The sequence below is a fragment of the Lontra canadensis genome, unplaced genomic scaffold (assembly GCF_010015895.1).
Source record: "Lontra canadensis isolate GAN:19392208 unplaced genomic scaffold, GSC_riverotter_1.0 scaffold10, whole genome shotgun sequence".
NCBI lineage: Eukaryota > Metazoa > Chordata > Mammalia > Carnivora > Mustelidae > Lontra > Lontra canadensis.
Window position 1 is genome coordinate 15,505,308 of NW_022631004.1, and position 21,398 is coordinate 15,526,705.

The following is a 21,398-nucleotide window of genomic DNA, read 5'->3' on the forward strand; positions in this document are numbered from 1 at the left end:
AGTCCTCTAGGAAGTTGCTCTTCATACATGGGTGACATAGGTTAGCCAACACTTAAGTCAACAGTTGACATCCTTCAAAACTTTCAGGTTAACAACTTGTTGAATTAAAGCCAGACACAAACAAGAACATCATGGAAGTGTAATAGATAAAAATTGATCGAGCTATATGCACACTTGAAATTTATGCTACTTTAACTGTATGAAAATTACATGAAAAAAAAAAATCTAAGGATGGTATCACACTTTCTAGTGATCTATCTATATGCAAGTTGTCGATGTAACCAAGAATATTCTATGCATTTATCAGTTCTGCAGGAAAGGGACCGTCGCCCAGATTTTTCTAAATAAAGGGGAATGTCAAAGAATTCACTGTCTGTCTCTGTTCTTTCCTTTCTTCCTGTCTGGGTATTGTTCTTATACGGTACCTGTCAACTGGTCCCACAAATTCTCTGGACCCCTTTCATCTTCTGATCTATCTATGAGTTTGGTTATGGCTTATAAGGCCCTCTATAAAGTGCTTAGAAAAATCTTATCCTAAGTAGGGTAAATTCTGACTTTGCATTTGCTTTGATGCATTTGCTAAACTCCCTAATGCTTCTTGTTCTGATTATATTTCAGTTTTCAAAATATTTTCTGTAACTGCAGTGAATCATACTTTTTGATTTCACATTCCAAAGTTCTTTTTAAGTGTGTTAAATACAGTTCCTCCAACTCCTTTGTTCTAGATTTCCGAAGGGATAAATTTAAAGGCTCCAGGTATTTAAACGTTCTTACTTTAAAGTAAAGTTTTAAGGATGCCTGGGTGGCCTCAGCCAGTTGAGTGCCTGCCTTCGGCTCAGTTTGTTAGACCAGGGTCCTGGAATCAAGTCCCACAACCAGCTCCTTGCTCATTGGGGAACCTGCTTCTCCCTCTGCCTGCCGCTCCCCCGCGTTTGTGCGCTCGTGTGCTCTCTTTCTCTGACAAATAAGTAAATAAAGTCGTTAAAAAAAAAAAAATCTTAAAAAAAAGAAAAGTCAATCTTTAAATCTCCCAAACTCCCTTGAAATATATGTTTTTCAAATATCCTTATTTGCTACTGTCCAAACCACTGAGTCTCATATTCAGTCACCACTGTGGCTTCAATCTACCTTTCTGTCATTCCTGACAACCCCCAGCAATTCCACCCTTGACCCCAGTGGCAGTGACACAAAACTCTGCCTCTGACATATTTGTCAGCCAACATACTTTTCAAAGCCAACTCAAATTTTACTTCTGCAGGCAACTCTGACTTTCTGGTTGGAAAACATCTTTCATAATCCTAAACTTACATACCCCACTACTGCCCTTATCAGTCTATTGCTAAAACTGCATATAGTCAGTCACATATACATACAGAGCTTGTTAAATAGTCAGTTACTGATAATAATAGGCTCTGTCTTATTTATCTTTAGTATGTCTTATGGCATCAAGGAGGTTTTGTATGACATAGGCATTTAATAACATTTGTTGGATCATACAGCCAAATAAAGGATTTTTGTTATTGCTTCTCTTATCTGTTAATTTTAACTATCTCATAGCTGTTTATCAACATTTTCTTCCTATTGGATCTACATAGTTTGAATCAAATACAGCTTAAAATAAACAAACACTTGCCTAGGGCTCTGAACCCTTTTTTTTGTTTTTACTTTTTTTTTTTTTTTTGGTGTGGTAATTATGTTTATTTTAACAGACCAATTTGTTTATATTTCTAGCCTTTATCAGGCCTGTCTCTTAAGTACAGAGAGACAAACTATTTCTGGCTGTTCTGTTTTCCAAGGAAACCCTGCAATTTTCTCTTAAGGTCACAGAAGTCTTTTACTTCTGTGAATCTGCTATACACCACTCAAGACTTTAAGTTATAAAAACCATTGTTTTCTCAAAAGTCTGGAAATGGACTGCAAGATATAATTAACTGCCTAGGACAAACAAAACAGTACAATACAAATAGATCTTCCCCTTAAAAAATAACTTACTGTTGGTTGATATGAAAGAATCTCACTTTATTAGTGACTAGAAAATTCTGGAGCAAGAAAACAGTAAGCTATAGAATGTAAATTAAAATACACAAAAATTTCAAACTAAAAATTGATATAACAGTGACATATTGAGTTAAAGCAGCATGTCCGTTTATGTCAGAAATAGAACAGAACTGTCTACCACCACCACTCCTACTCCAAACTATCTTGCAAATATAAGCCAATGTAATTGTACTACAGAAAAAAACGAGATTTAAAAGACTATCTGCAAAGTTATACGCCAGGAAAACCCACGAGAATTAACTGGAAAAAAATACTAAAAAGTAAAATGAAGAATTCAACAAGGGGCCATAGAATATAAAAAAAGAAATACCCTTTTTATATGTAAACTACATAGGAAAATATTTCAATTACAGTAACAATAAAAAAGATAATGTTTATAAAAGGATTTAAGCGTAAAGACATTTGTTCTTTAGACAGAATGATATGTTGAAAGAAATAAGACAATTCTCTCCTTACATTTTATAAATTTAGCCTGATTCCAATAAAAATATGAGAATGATTTTACTAGGAACTAATAATTCTCAATTTTATAGAACACCTAACATTCTAAATTTTATATGAAAAAAATAAATGTTTGAGAGCAGTCTGGAAAATTCTAAAGTAGAGAGCAATGAGTGGGAACAAGTACTACAAGATATTAAAATACACTCTTGGGCACTTGAGAGTCTCAGTTGGTTAAGCATCTGCCTTGGGCTCAAGTCATGATACCGCGGTCTCGTGATAGAGTCCCACATTGGGTTTCCTGCTCAGTGGGGAGCCTGCTTCTCCCTCAGCCCTTCACCCAGCTTGTACTTGCTTGCTCTCTCTCTCAAATAAATAAATAAAATCTTAAAAGATATTAAAATACACTCTAAAAACTACAAAAAATAAAATGTATTACTGTAAAATATATCGAGTGGGATAAAAGAGTTGAAAATAGAAATAGAGATGTTTTTGTAGACACATGAAAAGATGTCCTACATCTTAACGCAGAGGAGAAAAACATTTTAAAAAGTATAATGACAGACCATTTCTTCACTTGTCAGTGAGAAAAAAACAGGACTATTTGATGGTAACATTGTAGTGGTACACTGAAATATGCTGCTAGAGACAGTGTAATCAGATAAGTTTCTACGGAGGTATTTGGCAATAAAATGAAATAAAATACGCACACACTCTTTGAACCATCCATTTCACCTAGAAATGTTTCCTACAAATACAATTCCAGAGGTGCACACAAAGGAGATTATCATGTAACATGATTTCTAACTATAAGAGACTGGAAACAATGTAATGCTTATCGATGAAGGTATGGCCAGATAAATTATGGCATATCTAAACAACAAAACACTGTGCAACTCATTTATTTTCTAGCAATGGTATGAACATATTTTTGAGATATGTTGACGTTAATTTCATATGTTATGTTTTATATTAGTAAAAAAACCATGCCCTAAACTCTAATAATGAATGATTTTCAAAATCGTCCTGAGGGGTGTAGGTGGGGGCAGCAGAACTTTATCTTCCAGCCTAACAACTATATTTCTAAACTCTTTCGACAATGAAAATACAAAGTGTCTGTTAGAAATATTTTAAAAACTATCTGAAAGGAGCATTGGAAATATTTCATTTTCTACAACAAAAGAACTGTGAAAACAAAGGATCCAAGATCTTATTAAATGCAGACTCTGATTCATTAGGAGTATGTAGTGTTTTATAAAATGAGCCAGTTCTAGATATTGATATAAAATGATAGGTAAGATACATTTCTAACTTAAAAAAGAAAAAGGAATTCACAAAACCAGTGTGGGTAGGATCTCACCATATATGTAAAAAATAAAAAAGGGATGGAAATTACATAAATATATATCCATAGAGTATCTCTGAAGGGTACACAGAAACTGATAACTGAGATTGCTCTTGGGGAGGAAAATAAAGAGAGGAGCAGATCTCTTCACTTTTTTTCCCCTTAAACTTGTACAGTTTCTTTTTTTTAAACTATTAAACAATGTACATGTATTACCTAACTAAAAAATTAAAAAAGAGGTGCTCAACATCACTAAGCATTAGGGAAATGTAATGAAAATCACAGTGAGATACTAGTTCACACCCATTAGGATGGCTATTAGCAAAACAAACAGAAAAAATGACAAATATTGGCAAGTGGTGAAGATGTGGAGAAATCAGAACCGTTGTGTACTGCTACTGGGAATATAAAATGGTGCAGGTGCACGTACTGTGAAAAACAGAATGTTCATTCCTCAAAAAGTTAAATGAAGAACTACCATATCATCCAGCGATTCGATTCCTGGATAAATATCCCAAAGATTTCGAAGCAGAAATCTGAACAGGTATTTGTACACCCATGTTCAAAGCAACTTTATTCATAATAGCAAAAAGGCAGAAATGATGCAAGGGTCCATACACATATGAATGGATTAACAAAATGTGGTATACACGTTTGATGGAATATTATTCAGCCTTAAAAAAGAAGCAAATTTTGACACATGCTACAACATGGATAAACTCTGAAATTATTATGCTTTAAGTGATGTCTGCACATGGATGGTGATGGTGACTCAACCATGTGGATGTACTTAATGCCACTGAACTCTACTTAAAAATGGTTAAAAGAGTTAATCTTATGTTGTGTATATTTTACTTCAATTTCTAAAAAATGTAATGCACAAACAGAAAATCTGAAAAGACCCATAGCAAATAAAGAAAGTGAATTAGTCAATTAAAAATCTGCCCACAAAGAAAAGCCCAGGCCCAAATGGCTTCATTGGTGAATTCTATCACACATTTAAAGAAATGGTATCAATTCTTTGAGCACCATTCCAGAATACAGAGGAGGTGCGAACATTTCTCAACTCATTCTATGAGTACAATATTACTCTGATACCAAAGCCAGAGACATTACAAGAAAACTACAGAACAGTATCACTTGTGAATATATATGCAGCATGTGAATATATATGCAGCTAATATATATATTAGCATATATATATGCTAATACTTCAACAAAGTATTAGCAAACCAATTCTGGCAATATGTATACAGGACTATACATCATGATCAAGTGAGAATTACACTTGGAATGTAAGATTGACTTAACATTCAACATTTGGGGTTCCTTGGTGGCTCAGTGGGTTAAGCCTCTTCCTTCAGCTCAGGTCAGGATCCCAGAGTTCTGGGATTAAGCCCCCTCTCTGCTCAGCAGGAAGCCTGCTTCCTCCCCACCCCCCACAGCCGCCCCCATGCCTGCCTCTCTGTCAAATAAATAAATAAAAAATCTTTAAAAAAATTTCAACATTCAACCAAGGTAATACACCATATTAATATGATACAGGACAAAAACTATATGATCATCTTGATACCCCACTGAAAAGTATTTGATAAAATCCAAGACCAATTAAAAATGCTCAACAAACTAAGATTAGAAGAGACCATCCTCAACTTGGTTAAGGGTATCTACAAAAAACCTACGGCTCACATCATATTCGCTACTGAAAGACTAAATGCTTTTCCCATTCATACTGGGAACTGGGAAAAAAGACTGACAAGGATGTCTGCTCACACCACTTCAAGTCAGCATTGTACTAGAGGTTCTGCTAGTGCAATCATGCAAGAAAAAGAAATGAAATCATGTAGATAGTAGAAATGGAAACCTTACACACAATGCTAGCCCCAAAGTGAAAACAATCCAAATGTCTACCAAATGGTACTAGATAAACAAAATGTGGTATACTCATATAGTGGAATTTTATTAAGTTATGCTACAACATGAGGGAACCTCAAAAACATACTAAGAGCAAGAAGTCCAACATAAGAGACTGCATATTGTAGTAGTTAATTTATATGAAATGACAAGAAAGGACAAATCTACAAGACAGAAATAGATAAGAAGTTGCCTGAGACTGGAGGTCGTAATGGGGGTTGACTGCTAATGGGCACAAGGGATCTTTTCAGAGTGATGGAAATATTCTAAAACTGGATTGCAGTGATTGTTGCACAACTGTGTAAATTTACTAAAAGTCATGGCATAGTACCCTTTAAATGTCTGAATTTGGTGGCATGTAAATTACACCTCAATAAAGCTGCTTTTAAAATGTAAAGAAAGAAAAGGTAATGGTCACAATAATAATATCTTCTACATTATTAATATTACTGCTTGTTTACTCATATTCCCACATGCTGGAAAAACATATGGGAAGGAAGACTTATTAAATTAGAACATCTAATTATGCCTCCCTCTATTTTACTGAAATAGAAAAATGCAGAAATATTGTGTTTAGAAAAAGACAATCTCTGCTTAGGCCATAAATATCTGAGGAACGGATTATGCAAGACCTTTTACTATTTATCTCCCCCCCCCTTCATAAACATGAGTGATGAAAAATAAACTGTACCTTAAGGGCAAAAAGAGTTTTCATTTTGCAATTCCTATTAAAAAATCACTTTCTTGAACATCATCTATCTGATTATATATCCTTGAGAGAGCTAAAGTTCATTCAGTTGTGCTTTCAATAAATTTTAAATGTTTGAGACCTTCAAGGCATTTCCTTCAGATATATAGTCAATCGGGGACAACTGAAACTTCCCGTTTTTCTCATAGTAAAGTTCCTACCACACAGTTCTTAGACTTGATCACTGAGTGCCTTGGGGTTTGCAAACTGACTTGTTTCTCCTTACAGTCTTTCTTATTCCCCTTCATCCTTTTAGTTTGCAGTCTTGCCTTTTTTCATGATCTATGCAAATTCTGGCATCTACCTTTTCCTCAGCCCTTCCTGATATATCAAGTTCTAGCTTCACCCCACAGATCATCCTCTTTCTGGGGGATCTCCTCTGTCATTTATGCACACTTGGCCTGGCTGCCTCTCCAATCCCTTTGATCCCACAATACTGCCATCTTAATTACTACACCCATGCATCAGCATTTTCAAAGTAACACCAGACTATTTAAAAAATTCCTTTTAAAGATTCTTATGACACGATATTTTTTTTATAAAATGAAGAAATGTGTTCCCCTTTCTGGTACATTTTCCCACAACCATATATCACTACTGTAAGGATTTTACTAAATATGCCTGAAGTTTAAGAGACAAGAGGGTGTGAGAATTGATGAGAGAAGAAAGTTGCATTAGTAAGACACATAGTAAGAGTAAAGAAACAGATGGCATTGTTGGCAAGGGGGAGGAAATGCATTCTCATACACTACTGGTACAATGGTAAACTAGTGGGCAAGTCGGCCATAACTGCTAAAATTTTAAGAAGGCATATTCTTGGATACAATTAAATGCATTGTTTGACCATTACATTAAAAAAATAGGTGAGCCAGTGCCCGATGATACCTTTACATTAGAAGTTCATTGTAGTATTGTTTGAATTGCACAGTAAGCCCACTAGACATTACTTTCCATAAAGGCAAGGAGTAAATCTATTTTGTTCCCTGCAATACACCCAGTACCCTGAGCAAGCACAGAGGAGATGGGTGGTCAGGAAGAGCTGCTGAATGAATAAATGAATAATGATGGAGATTTAAGGGGCCGTGTATGCCTGGACCTCTTTTGGTATTTAGTGAGCCAGGAGCAAGTTTTCCATATGGAATGTTGGGTTTTACTGATTTCCATGCCATGCTACACTCTTGGCCCTGGTATGTCAAGTACACTTTGCTAATCATCAGAGCCAGTAACAGTGGCATTTGAGTGCTCAAAGCAAACCAGGCACAAAGTAGATGTGCTACTGCAGTTACATGCAATACTAATGCTGTCATGCTTATGTTGTGAGTCATATATATTTTTTTCAATTCAACTATTATTGCTGAAAAAAATCTATTATTGGTATAATTTTTTTTCACCTTAAGTATAAAAGAGTTAATCTTCAGAGGAACAACAATTATGACTTTGAAAGGCCCCAAAGTAAATTTATCCATTTTTATCTCAGAGCACAGCTGAATAAAGTATGTGATTTGGTCTTGTTACACATTGCTTTTAAGTTTGAGGAAAGAAAGGAAAAAAACCTATCATACTGGGGTTGTGATAAAACATGACCTTTCGGAAGCTTGATATGATATTACATCGTAAAGACACACGAGGGCACTCTAATCAACCAGCAAAGAGAAAAAGAAAAGATCGTGAAATCAGGTTGACGTTTTAACAACTGCACCATAACAGCTGAATTAATAAGCACTGGTAAAATTGTGAATGTTGCAATTTATAGCAAGAGATTTTCTATTCTTGATCCAAGTTCTAAGAAGCCAAAAGCATTCTGCAATTCTGTAAATGACCGAAATAATCTATCACTCTCGGATCCCAGGTGAGGAAAAAACACACCCCTTTCTAATGATTTGTTAAATTGACCTTGGGGCAGAATTTGCCCCTTGCAAACAAAGATCTTCTAGATCACCTACAATTCCACTTCGTGTTTTATTTGTCGTCCACTGGGAATAGTGGAGGACAAATTCTTTACTCCATCTGTTTTCCTGGAGAAATGGTGTGTTAAAAGTTTAAGCCTTCCCCAAAAAGCCAGTAGTAACAAAACAGCTCTTTGTATAAAGGGGCAGAGATCACCGAAGAATATCTCCTGGCCTTCCTGTAAATTTTGTAAATACAACTACAGCATACAATTTCCTCCATCAAATTCAAAAAGTATAGCAGAACAAGCATTTAAATGACCTTTCTTTCTGAACTGTAACAAAAGAGCAACAATAACTACAGAGAGCCATGGATTCTGAGGCAATCAGGTTCATTCACTAAGGATTATCACTAATTTCTTTTTTTCGAAGTTTTGTTTATTTATTTGAGAGAGAGAGACAGAGCATGATCGGGTGGGGGGGGGTAAAGAAGGAGAAGACTCCCTGCTGAGAAGGAACATGACTCCTGGCTTGATCCAGGGACCCCATGATCATGACCTGAGCTGAAGACAGACACTTACCTGACTGAGCCACCCAGGTGCCCAGATTATCACTATCTTAAAGTCATATTCAAATTTGTGTCTCAGCAAAATCATAATTTCCTGTCATCAATCTTTGGGGTCAAACATAAGAATTAAAATGGAAAGTATTAAAACTTTGAATGCCAAGGGTGTACTGTGGTTGCATAATAAATCTTTATTGACTTAATAAACTAGAAAATTCTATCTCTGGATCCATAGAAAGTGTGACACATGCTACATTCTTGAACTGCTTCTTACTATCTTATTCACTTTATATCTACTTGAATGACTAAATTCATGTTTCAAACTCAATTTGTCAACGTATTCAGTTTGTTTGTTTTTTTCTCCCCACAATGTTTTGCTAAGGACCCTGATGAATTCTAGTTTCTATCCTTTCCTGAATTGGCCACCAGGGTATACCCAGGTAGGCTTAATTTATACTAACAGAACAGGCTCTAAAATATAATTTTCTTCTAATCTTCTAATTTTCCTGTTCTTTAAAAATGATTCTGGTTAACTGAAGGTGCCAATATACTTTCTACAGTTAAAAAAACTGCTGAATACTGCGTAATATTAGACAGTAATTAAAATCGTTTGAGTTGGTATTTTTCTTTTTTCTTTCTTTTTTTTTTTTTTTATAGGTAGAGAGGCAAGCAGAGAGAGAGGAAGGGAAGCAGGCTCCTCACTGAACAGAGAGCCTGATGTGGCTTGATCCCAGGACCTGAGATCATGACCTGAGTCAAAGGTAGAGGCTTTAACCCACTGAGCCACCCAGGCGCCCCTTGAGTTGGTATTTTTCCATGGAGATATCCAAGGAATATTTTATAAATACAGCCGTGGTCTTTCCTTGGGTGTATGGAAAGCCACCAAGAGAATCATATGTAAAGTTAGAGAACTATAAATGGGATTACAGAGGTTAAATTGGGTAGTATAAAAACTAACCTGGGCACTCAACTCAGTTGGTATGGTCTGATATGGAGCCCTTTATAATATCAAGGAAGTTTCCAAACTTTAATTTTTTACCAATAATATTTTTTAAAGATCTTAATTTAATCAAGCTCACATTTAAAGCTAATTTTAAAAATAGCCTGGAATAAACTCTCCCAGTATGCACTCTCTAGCTTCCTTTCATTAAGAGATAACATATGCCAGGTACTTGGCAAGGTGCTGGAATCCTGGTCCTCATTAAGCAAGAGTCTTAAGGAAGGAATCTTGGATTCAGATCTTGGTTCTACTACTTTTCATCCGTGTAACTGTGAGCCACTTCGCTTTCCTGAGGCTCAGACTTTTTATCTGTAAAATGGGAATACTAACACCTAGAGCAAAGGAGTAAGTGTGACACACTGCACTGTACCTAGTACAGCACATGGCACACAATAATGGCTCCACAAAAGGTAGTAATTATTATTATTATTTTTACTCCAACGGATATTGCTTATTGTCATGATTTAAATAAACTCCTTAATCTTTTCTTATCATTAGTCACAGGATTTGATAATCCTTCAGAGATTATTTATTCAACAACGATTCAGAGGCATCATACTATGTGTCAGGCCCTGGGAATATATGAAGGAGGACAGACATAAAACCAATAATTAATTACCAGTGCTACAAAAAGAAAATGTGCCATGGAAGCAGATAATGGGGGCAACCAATTCAAGGAAACCCTGAAGAAGTATTAAACAGAGACCTGAGATACATGAAGAAATAAGGCAGGCAACAAAGCATTGTAGGCAAAGCAACACACTTAAAGTCCCAGAGGCAAAAGCATGGTGAGCTGAAGGAACTAGAAGATGTGCAATATAATTGGAACCAGGGAAGCAAGGGAGGTGAGGGCTAAGTATGAGCCTAGAGAGGAAGGCACGCCATATTTTGCAAGCCAAGTTAAGAATTATAGGGCTTTGGGGCACCTGGGTGGCTCGGTGGGTTAAAGCCTCTGCCTTCGGTTCAGGTCATGATCCCAGGGTCCTGGAATCGAGCCCCACACTGGGCTCTCTGCTAGGCGGGGAGCCTGCTTCCCTTCCTCTCTCTCTGCCTCTCTCTCTGCCTACTTGTGATCTCTCTCTCTCTCTCTGTCAAATAAATAAACAAAATCTTAAAAAAAAAAAAAAGAATTATAGGGCTTTATCCTAAGGGCAAAGGAAGTTACTGAGGGGTTTTATGGAACTCTGCAATTTAAAACAACTTCTGAGATGTAGAGTAAATAGACTGGATGGGGTTAAGATTGAACACAGGGAGATCATTCAGAAAGTATTGTTGAATTCCAAGTATCCCATGAAAAAAGCCAGTACAAAAGCAGTATTAGTGGGACTGGAGAGAAAGAGACTTGTTCAAGAACAGAGGAAGAATCAAGCAAAAAGATGTGGTCCTAGACTGAGCGTGGGGAAGGTATTCTGGGAAGTCATAATCTCAAAACAATGTGCTCAATAAAATGTATTTCTGTGTTTCATGAAATAAATGTAAAGCATGGTTTATTTCTACATATTCCTGACGCAGTACACAAAATTAAAAATTTCAGGTTATGGGACAATTTATTTCAACTTTATCAGGCTTGCCACACACAAGACATCTAAGTGAGCATCAATATTTTTCAAAGCACTTTGCTATGTTGATGGTAATTCTGCAGAGATCCTACAAGATCATCTAACTACCAAATTAGTTTTAATATGTAACACATGGATTGAAAGTAAAGAGGGAGGGACTACAGATAGAACACTTCCTCTTCCTAGGAGGCATATTTTGGTTCTTAAAGGAAAAAATCAAGTTTCTACTTTTTCCTTCCATGTTTTCACATCTGTAAATATATTAAGCAGAAGGATATTATGAGGAAACCAAAGTATATATAAAGTAAATCCTGGCTCTCTGAGACTCTCAACCAAATGCATTATTATGGAAAAAACTGCTTCACACTTGCAAACTCTTTCCCACCTGTAATGTGAACCCTCTTCATGGAAGGCCCTGGCCTACTCCTCTTTCTTATCAGTTTAGAGTGCTTTCCAGGAAGCTGTCTTCCACCTCTTCCCCATCCATTATCCTCTCAATTCCCCAAACGCTGAACACGTTTTTATTTTACCATAAATTGCAATGAATTATTATTTTGGCTTTCTTTTCTATCTTCATTAAATTGCACGCTTCTATAGGGCAAGGCAGTGACTTTCAATTCTGCATTCTTAAATGTTTCACACTCGGGCCCAGGAACAAATTGCAGTCAGAGTTTACTGATCTGTGTGCCCTTCTCCCTACCTAAGGGCAGCCTTAAATGACAGCAGTGTTGGAGTTTAATCTTCTTTAATACTTTCTCTGACTTCTTTAAAAAAAAAAACAACCGCTAACACTATGCAGAGTACATATCTGGAGAGAGACAGAGAGAGAGAATGTAAGCGGAAAAGTATGTTCAAATAAGAAAACAAACCTTTTGTTTTTGTATAAAAATCACAGAAAGGAAAGCTTGACATACTTGGCTGCAGGAACATTAATTTTAAAAGGCTGAGAAAGAGTATCTCTCACCTCCTAATTAATGCTATTATTAATTCTATACAGGTAGAAGAAACTAGTTAGACCTATGCACAAGCAAAACGGCCCAAAATAAAGGTCTGAGAAACTTTTCTATAAGCAAAGTGTTTGGGTTTTGTGATGAAAGACTTCTCCAGATACTGTTCCCTCTAACCTTGGCTCATGCAGTCCCTAGGGTGGAATGCCTTAACACTTCCCTCTCAGCCCACTGTATGTAGTGTTTAAGACTCAAATCCTCCAAAGTCTTACCCTGACTTCGTCCTTCTCTGAAGTCCTAGGGCAGTTAGGATTCTATAGTACAAAATTTAATAAGTGATTACCCTCTGCCCAATATTTTCTACTCTCCGCTCAGGTCTAACAAAAGCCGCCTCAACAACGGTAGGGAGAAACGCTGACCAAGTGCTAATAGCACGGAAAAGAAGTTAACCTGTTTCAACACTCACGTGGCAGCTGAGAAGTCAATCCTAGCTCATTAAGGCCCAACCTTAGTTCGGAGAAGAAATGCGACAGAGTCAACGTTTTATCTAACCAAAGGGACCCGTCAATGGATCGATAAGATCTCCAGGCAGCTGGGGATGGGGGCTAAGATTCAAACCTCCCCAACAACAGCAGCTTTCCTTGGCCCACCCACTTTCTACTTCCCTTCCCAAGGTGCAAACGAAGAAGTCCAAAAGGATATGGCATCACCTTTGCTCTGTGACCTAGGAGCAGAGACTCACCAGTTTCATACTGGACTTTTGGTTGTTCAGTACCAGACACTCCACTCCTCAAACGCAAAAACCGTCTTCCGGTTCAGTCACGGCCACCGGCCCGCCGAGAGCATCGCGGGACATGCAGTCCTTCTGCTCTACGCCCCCTTCCCGGGGCATCATGGGAAATGTAGTCGTTTCTCTATGAATCATGGGAACTGTGGTCCTCTTTCTTTTCCGTCCCTTTCCTCTCCAACGCCTCCTTCGGCCAGCTCAAATTCATCCCCGCCGCCAATTCATCCTCCCTCTGCACCCCAGCATGATATCATGTCCCGTTGCTGGGCCTGGGACCCATGGTATTCTGGGATGTGTAGTCCCCAGGGCTCTGGAGACACTTACCCCTCCTCCCAGTGGGAAGGCGGATGGGCGCGGGACTTGCCGGGAGCTGTAGTTCCCAGGGGCCTCCGGATGCCGAGTCCCGAGCTTTTACTCAAGGGAGGCAAGAACTACAACTCCCAGGGCCGCCCGGCGGCAGCAGGTGGGAGCGGGGCTGTTGATATCAATATGGCGGTTGTCAGCCAGACAAAGACAGTCAGTCTGATGTGATTGAGACAAGGGTGGTTTTCAGGGGGAGACTGGGAGATACGGGCCTCCCCTCCCCCTTCTCCTCTTCCTGCGCCGGCCTCAACCCCTCCCCAGTCCCCTCCCGACTGGCGCCCCACGCGGAAGACACCCCTCCCCCTCCCGCTTTCCCCTCCTCCCTGCCTCAGCCCTTCGTACTGGGACGTTGGGGAGGGGGCTGTGCCGGGCGGAGAGAACTCAGCAAGGATTCTGAGGTGAGTCGAGCGGTTTTGAAGCCGGACTACCTCAAGTCTCTTTCCTCACTTCTTTCTCTTCACTTTTTTTTTTTTTTTTTTTTTGAGGGGTTTTGGGGAGTAAGTGAGTGGGCTGGGGATGGGTCTCTTAAGCGGCCCGATTGAGAGGAGGGAGGAAGCAGGGGGCTTCCGAGTGGGTAACCCGGACGCAGGGTGTGGGGTGGGGCAGTTTGTGGGGGGCGGTAATTGAAAGGCGTCGGCTGCTCCCCAACTCTTTTCTCCTGCTTTCCTCCACTGTGGGCGGAAGGTTTGAATCCTGGAGGTGGGGTCTCCTGTTTGGAGTTTGGGAAACTGCGAGGTGAATTTGAGGTGTGAGGGTTTGTTTGGGGTTTATAACTGTGTTTTAAACTGTGTGACGTGTACTTGTGTGATATGTTAGCCTTGAATAAATGTCTATAGATAGGGAGTTAGATAGCTGGAGTCATAGCTTTTATCTGGGCCTGGGCAGAGAAGCGTGCGTGAGGTCCGGGTCCTGGACCTTTGGGCTGGCGACGTGGTCCGGGGTAGCTGGGATTAGCAACTCGTTTGTGTCCCATTGCCCGCTCACACTTCTCCTCTCCTCCTCCGCCCCCTCCCCTGGACAAATCTCCACCCCAAACTCCGGGTTGAAGAATTTTAGAGATGAGGTGGTGTGGAGATGGATTTTTGCATCCTTAAGTCCATAGATAGGTGGGAAAGGAAAAGTGTTCTTAATATTTTATTCCGGAACCGTGTTTTGGTTACACTATTGGGGCTACTTTGAAAGGAGTCCTCCACCCACCTTCACCCCGAAACAGTAGGTAGATGTATCTCGTCGTCTTCGTGTTAAATGCATTAAACATTACTTAAGATTCGGGGGCGTGTGGTGGGGGTCTGGAGTGCTGACATGGGTATGCGTCTCTGTGTGTGTACTAAAGACACAGGATGACTGTTGTGTATCTTGAGATAGGGAGACTTATTTTCGTACTAGGAAAAACTGTTGGAAATTATTTGGTGGCGGGGGGAGTAGCTGATAGGCGCAGCTTGTATTTTTCTTCTACCCCACCCTGTTCTGTCTCGGATTTGTCTGGAAGCTGGTGTGGAAGAGTGAGGAAGCATTGGGTGAGTGAAGGGTGGAAGGCAGTTGACATTAAAGATACTATACAAAGTTGAATAGTGTAAAGTGATTGCTGTTTTTTACCCTGAAGCTTTAAAAACCCTTATGTATCTAATAGGGTAGAGTGATGTGACTAGTTCATTTCTCTGGGATCCTGCAGGTATAGAAACCTCTCTTCCCTCCCTCCCTTCCTTCTTCTCTTCCTTCCCTCTTTCCTCCTTCAGTCCTTTCTTTCTTGGCATGCTGCATTTCTTTTCCCAGATGGACATGATGCCTCCTGTACCTGTTTATTTACTTTGTCCTAATATAGTTGTGCTTTTTGTGATTTTACTATAAAATGCATCATTAGATGAAAAGGACTTGCATTTGTTTCTACTTTGTATTTATGCCACAGGTAATTGTTACATCAGGATTGAAGTGCTTTGCATTAAACTAATTTTAAAATTGCACAACTAAGTTGTTTGATCTAGTTGAATTATGTTTATAAGTCAAGTTTGGAAAATTTGAATTCTGATTTTTTTTCTCAAGTTTCAAGTAGAGTTATAAAGGCAAGAGGATTGCAACATCTCTTTTTTCTCACAGGTGTAACATTACACCAGGATAATAAGACCATATATTTTGTAGTTTCTTCAGCCTGAAATAGAAGGTTTTCAATAGCACTTCTTCTATGACAATTTTTTTGTGTAATACGGACCTTTACATAACTAAAGGAATTGGCATAATTGCTCTTTTGACTGTTGAGATATTTACATGTATGGCTCCACACTTAGCAATTCTCAAACCTATCAGTAAAGGATCTTAGATTCCCTGAAAGTCACATAGATACAGTATGCAGTTTTATGATATGTTTTATAACCTTTGATTTGAAATTTCTGCAGTTGATCATTCACACAGATGAGCTGACTAAAAATGTGAGGTAGTTTGTATATTTAGATTGACCTGAATAGAAAAAAAAAATTGATGTGTCTTCTAAATCTCAAATTTAGAACATAAAATATGTTGATACAAAGCTGAACCTTTGGTTTGTTTTGGACTAGGATATCCAGAATTTTTTTTGTTTTAACCTTCCATCTTAACCTGAAATACTACTTTGCCAAAACTGGAGGAAAATCCTATATAACTACATAATAGAGTATATTTTTGCTGAAAGATATTCTGTGAAATGTAGAGTTTTTAAGTATTAGATACTTATTTTAGAAATTAAAAACTAAAATGTTTAAGGGTTGGAAAAATAAAACAGTATTTTCTCTTCCACCTACCCTTACCTCCAGTCTTCTTTTCTTTCGCGGAAGGGCAAAGTTACTTACTGGGAAAAGCTTTCATTAAACTTTTTCTGCCTAGTAGTCTGGTTGAAATTACTACAAGTAAACCATATTCCTTGCATTTGGCGGGGGTGAATCTGTTGCATTTTAAGCACCGAGCATTAAAATGATGTAAAGCCTTTACTGCAGGTTAAAGCATAAAACATTGTCAGCATGTGGAAGTCATATGGTTTATGAAGAAAGTAGAAAATCAGGGCATTGGTGCCTGTCCAGCTTAAAATTTCATCCCGTAACTGTGAAAGACACATTTATTTTAATATGATTGCTTCTAAAAATGTTGCCTGTATTATGGGAAGTTGAGAATCCAAACTGTTTTTAACCAATCTGTTGCTAGTTTAGTGTACTGCATATCATGAATACTGTGGTTGCAAATGTGCATCAAGGAGCCTTTAGGGGTCAGCTTTATGTTGAATATCTGTATGTAGTGAGGCTTCATTTTCAATGCTGTATGAACAGATTTCACTCTTAGCACAAATCCTTAGTTGAAGCATCACTAATAGAAATATAGTAGCTCAGTAATGGTAAGTTATAAAATATATTACAACAAATCTCTCATTGTTTCATCATTTTTAAAAAAATAGAAGTAACCAGTTTGTGGCAGTTTTTGCGGCAAGTGTGTATTGGAATGGGATTGCTTGTTTCAATAGATGTTGAACACATTGGGGATATTTATGCAATTCGTTTGGGGTCTTGTGTATGTTATATTCTGCCCATTCCACTTCTAAATGTTGCACACAGCTTCCATATTTCGTGTAATACCTCATTTGCTTTTTGGGTTCTTTTCTTTGCAGCTCTTGCTTCTATTATTTTGTATGCAGATCTTTAAATTTGAGCTATTTTTCTTGGAAATTAGAAATTTATCCCATGATGTCATTTTTCATAAATGAAAGTTGGTGTACCACTCAGATTTTTAAAACTGTGAATGTTTATAGGTAAACTAGAAAGTGCTCAGTGAAAATATGTTGGGTTTGTTTTGAAAACCTGCTTTATTTAGGGTTTTTTTTAGCTTCCAGAATTAATTTTGTAGTTCCCTTTGTTTTTTGGCCAGATTTTTCTCTTAATTATTGGTTTTTGCTCTCAATTAAGTAGAACTTTAAAAAATTTTTTATAAAAAAATTGTTAGTGGGAATCACAGCTTGTCTAGAGTGTCATATAGCTACATTTACATATGCACTCACATAAAGCATCTTTATGTTTGTTTATATATGAAATTGGTATATATCTATTAGACATGCAACCTGTAAAAAAGGAATCTGAACCACAAATAACAGGACACTAAACAGTGGCTCAAACTAGAAACCAGAGTAACTACCACCATAGGCTGTCCACATTATAGAAGTTACGGAGATTTTCAGTGTCATTATAAACCATTATTTTAACAAATTCTGCCAAAATCTGTTTCTCTCAAAATGGAACCTATTGGTATTGAAATTTTTCTGAAAATAGTATAAATTAATATGTGACTTAGATTCCTAGGTACAGCTGTCTCCCCACCTGACCCATACTGGTTGTAGGGCCCAGCATAAGTATGGAGGAAAGGTTTTTCTGATGAATTATTTGAGGTATAACTTTTAGTTATAGTCTATTTAAACATAATCCAGTGCTTTAGTTAACTTGTTTTTCTTGATCCCAGATGAAACAAGTTGGAAATTTACTATAACATTGTTTTGGACACTTTCCAAGAGCATTTAGTTACTGGAAGTCTCTGGCTTTGGCATAGTTTTACCCTTACAATGGTAGTAAGTTTGAAGTTACAGTAAGTTTTTCCAATGGTTATTATAATCTAATGCAATACTTTACAAATCCTTGACTTGGGGAATAAGGATACTATTTTTTTTTGTTTTTTCATTTACAAACAAAAGGAGAAAAACAATAGATTTAGTTTCAAGTTATGAGTTCTTATACTTTTTTGGGATCTTAAAACAGGTATTCATAGATCCCTTCTTAAAAATGATAAAGTGATTCTAATTCATTCAAAGGGCATTTAGGTTTTTTTTAAAAACCCTAAATGGGTTTAGAGTGCTGATTATGATAATGTTTACTAAGTTGCATATATTCTCTGTAGCTTGTCTCTAATGCTTAGTGACGGTCTGCATGTAGTTTATCAAAAACATTTAAGAGTGCTCTTTACTGTATGCATATTAAACAATTAGTGTGGAGTCGCCAAGAGGCAGTAATTTTAATGTTTATAGTTATAGTTTTCAAAGAAGGGAATGTCAAATGCTGTGGCTCTTGCTGAAATGAGGATGACCTGAGACTAAATTTATCTGCTTAAAATTTTGATAAAGTAGTGGCATGGTTATAATGAAACTGTTGGGTTGGGCCAACTCAGTCTAACCTTGAGTCACTCTTGACTCTCCACATCCAGTCATAGAATCAAGTTGATTATACTTTCTTTGTATCTGTATCAGTTGACTTCTTTTCATTATATGCTATTCTCTTAACTTGGGCCTTCATCATTTCTGTCTTGCCACATAATTTTCCTGCTTTCAGTATTTTTTTCTTAAGTTACTTTTCACTCCTACCTGAGAGATCTTGCTAAAACAAAGTGTGGATTTGATTGTTAGCCATACTTTGCCTGTAATCCTTCAGTGGCTCTCCAGCCTTTCAAATAAATCCAAACTGTTATTCCACGCATGTCCAAATCCTGGCTTTGCCAGTTACTTGCTATGTGACTTTGGGCAAGTGTTTTAATCTGTCTGTTCCTCAGTTTCCTCATCTGTAGAATGGGGATATATAGTCCTTACTTCATAGGATTTTCATGAGCCCTTAGAATACTGTTAAGTACCTAGAATGCTTCAGGAATATCATAAATGTTAACTTATTATCATCATATTATACCACATATTTTGTGTTCTAGTTTCTTCTGTTTATTTCATCATTATCAGCTCTAGACCCTGTGCCTTAGCCATGTCAAACTACTGGAAGGCCAAACAAGCATTCTAGCATAGATAAGGAGGGTGAAGTATTATTAGTCTGTGAGGGTTACAGTTGTTGGTAATGTCTTCAGAAGTAAAGAATTAATTGTGAACTTTAAAACATAGTGCTATATAAAGAATAGTAGTATATTCTGTTGCTCTGACTTCTGTTTTTTTCCTCAAAGTAAAAGGCAATGTTAGTTAGATTATTGCCTAATTCAGACAACAACTTAAAATTCACTTTCTTTGCCCTTGTTAATGCATTTTCATGTTTCAAACTTAGATTCCCACTGCGAATCCAACCTTTTTATCTTCTCTCCTAATTTCATGAAGGATCTATTAATTTTGTATATAATTTCATTCACTTTTTCCCCACAAATCCAAATTCTTATTCCATTTTGGGTAATTTTTTTTTTTTTAACATTGCTATTGAGACATTTGGATAGTTGCATTATATATGATCTGGGAACGGACATATGTTTTACTTACATACTAATGTTTATACTTAAGGTTGAGTGGCCAGTTTATTTCCCACTGCTTTAGTTGGTTTTCCAAAGTGGTAGATGATACACATACGGTGATTCATACCTGTGTCTCATTCCTCCCTCATGGAGGAGAAAGAATGTCCTGGTTTTTGTTGTTGTTGTTGTTTTTTAACCAAACTGAGTCAAGGATAAATGTTACCCAAAACTATGTATAGAGGTAGCAAGATGATAGCTAAGATATCAGTCCAGACTTTAGAATGTAATTTTTGTAGGAGGCTCTATTATGACTATAGTTTGCAACCACTAATCTAGCCAGCATTTACCTTTGTGGAACATAATTGTTCATTGTGGAGAACTTGAAAGTAGCTGTTCTGATTATTATCTTTATTTGGTTGAAAAATCCATTTTGTGGATTCATATATAGCCTATGTGTATTTAGTTTTACATGGTAACTGTTTAAAACCACTCAGGACAAGTGTAGCTGCTATAGTCTGAGGAAGACCTCTCTGAAAAGCTGGCATTATCTTATTTATTTGAAATTCTGTATCATCTTTTCAAGAAACTGTCAATTTCCTCCAAAAGGTGGTAGTCCAAGGTTAAATAAAAATATCTTTGATTATTTTTCCTCTCAAAAAGGAACTTTTCTTAAAGTATGATAATTAAAAAATACATACATTGCTGGGCACCTGGGTGGGTCAGTTGGTTAAACAACTGCCTTTGGCTCAAGTCGTGATCCCGGAGTCCTGGGATCGAGTCCCGCATTGGGCTCCCAGCTCCATGGGGAGTCTGCTTTTCTCTCTGACCTCCCCTCTCATGTTCTCTCTCACTGTCTCTCAAATAAATAAGTAAAATCTTAAAAAAATAAAAATGTATATATATATATATATATATATATATATTGCTTTGATTTCAGTTTAACACAGGCATCAACTGACCTGGTCTTCTTCCCTAAAACAAGGAATTATTTAATGAGCACAAGTTATTGGTTACTTCAATTTTAAGTTCCAGTTTCTGAAATAGATGTCTTAGTTGACAGCATGTCAATTAAATGACTTTGTTATTGACAGTGTAAGCTTGTATGTATAAATGATTATGTTTCTATTTCCTAGTCAGCTAAACAGGGTATTTAGATTAATTAAAAAATATAAATGATATTTTTGTTATTAAAGCAATAAATTGTTTGCTTATTTATTTTTAATTTTGAATAATTATAGATTCACAGGAAGTTATGGAAATAGTGGAGAAGGCCTGTACCTTTCACCCAGTTTTCCCTAATGGTTACATCTTCTGTAGCTTCTAGTATCGTATTAAAATCAGGAAATTGACATTGGTACAATATGTGTGTGTAGTTCTACGCCATTTTATCACGTGTGGATTCTTTTTTTTTTTAATTTTTAAAGATTTTATTTATTTATATTTTTATTTGACAGAGGGAGAGAAGAAAGGGCACACATGCACAAGCAGGGGGAGTGGCAGGCAGAGGGAGAGGGAGAAGCAGGTTCCCTGAGGAGCAGGGAACCAGATGTAAGACTTGATCCTCGGACCCTG

General features: G+C 37.3%; 2 protein-coding genes across 11 annotated transcripts in view; one reads left to right on the forward strand and one right to left on the reverse strand.

Annotated features, from left to right (window-relative positions):
• INTS9 (integrator complex subunit 9) overlaps window positions 1-13,491 on the reverse strand; it is a 105,425-nt gene extending 91,934 nt beyond the window's left edge. For 2 of the 3 annotated variants that reach the window (XM_032855707.1, XM_032855708.1), the window contains exon 1: window positions 13,206-13,491. In XM_032855707.1, the coding sequence (XP_032711598.1) occupies window positions 13,206-13,214 (9 nt within the window). In that variant the 5' untranslated portion in view covers window positions 13,215-13,491. The other variant, XM_032855710.1, reaches the window with a different exon arrangement.
• A 220-nt stretch (window positions 13,492-13,711) lies between these two features.
• Window positions 13,712-21,398, forward strand: part of HMBOX1 (homeobox containing 1) — a 179,770-nt gene continuing 172,083 nt past the window's right edge. For all 8 annotated transcript variants that reach the window (XM_032855712.1, XM_032855715.1, XM_032855713.1 and 5 more), the window contains exon 1: window positions 13,712-14,011. The gene's annotated coding sequence lies outside the window, so the exon portion shown is untranslated. The remainder of the gene's footprint in view (window positions 14,012-21,398) is intronic.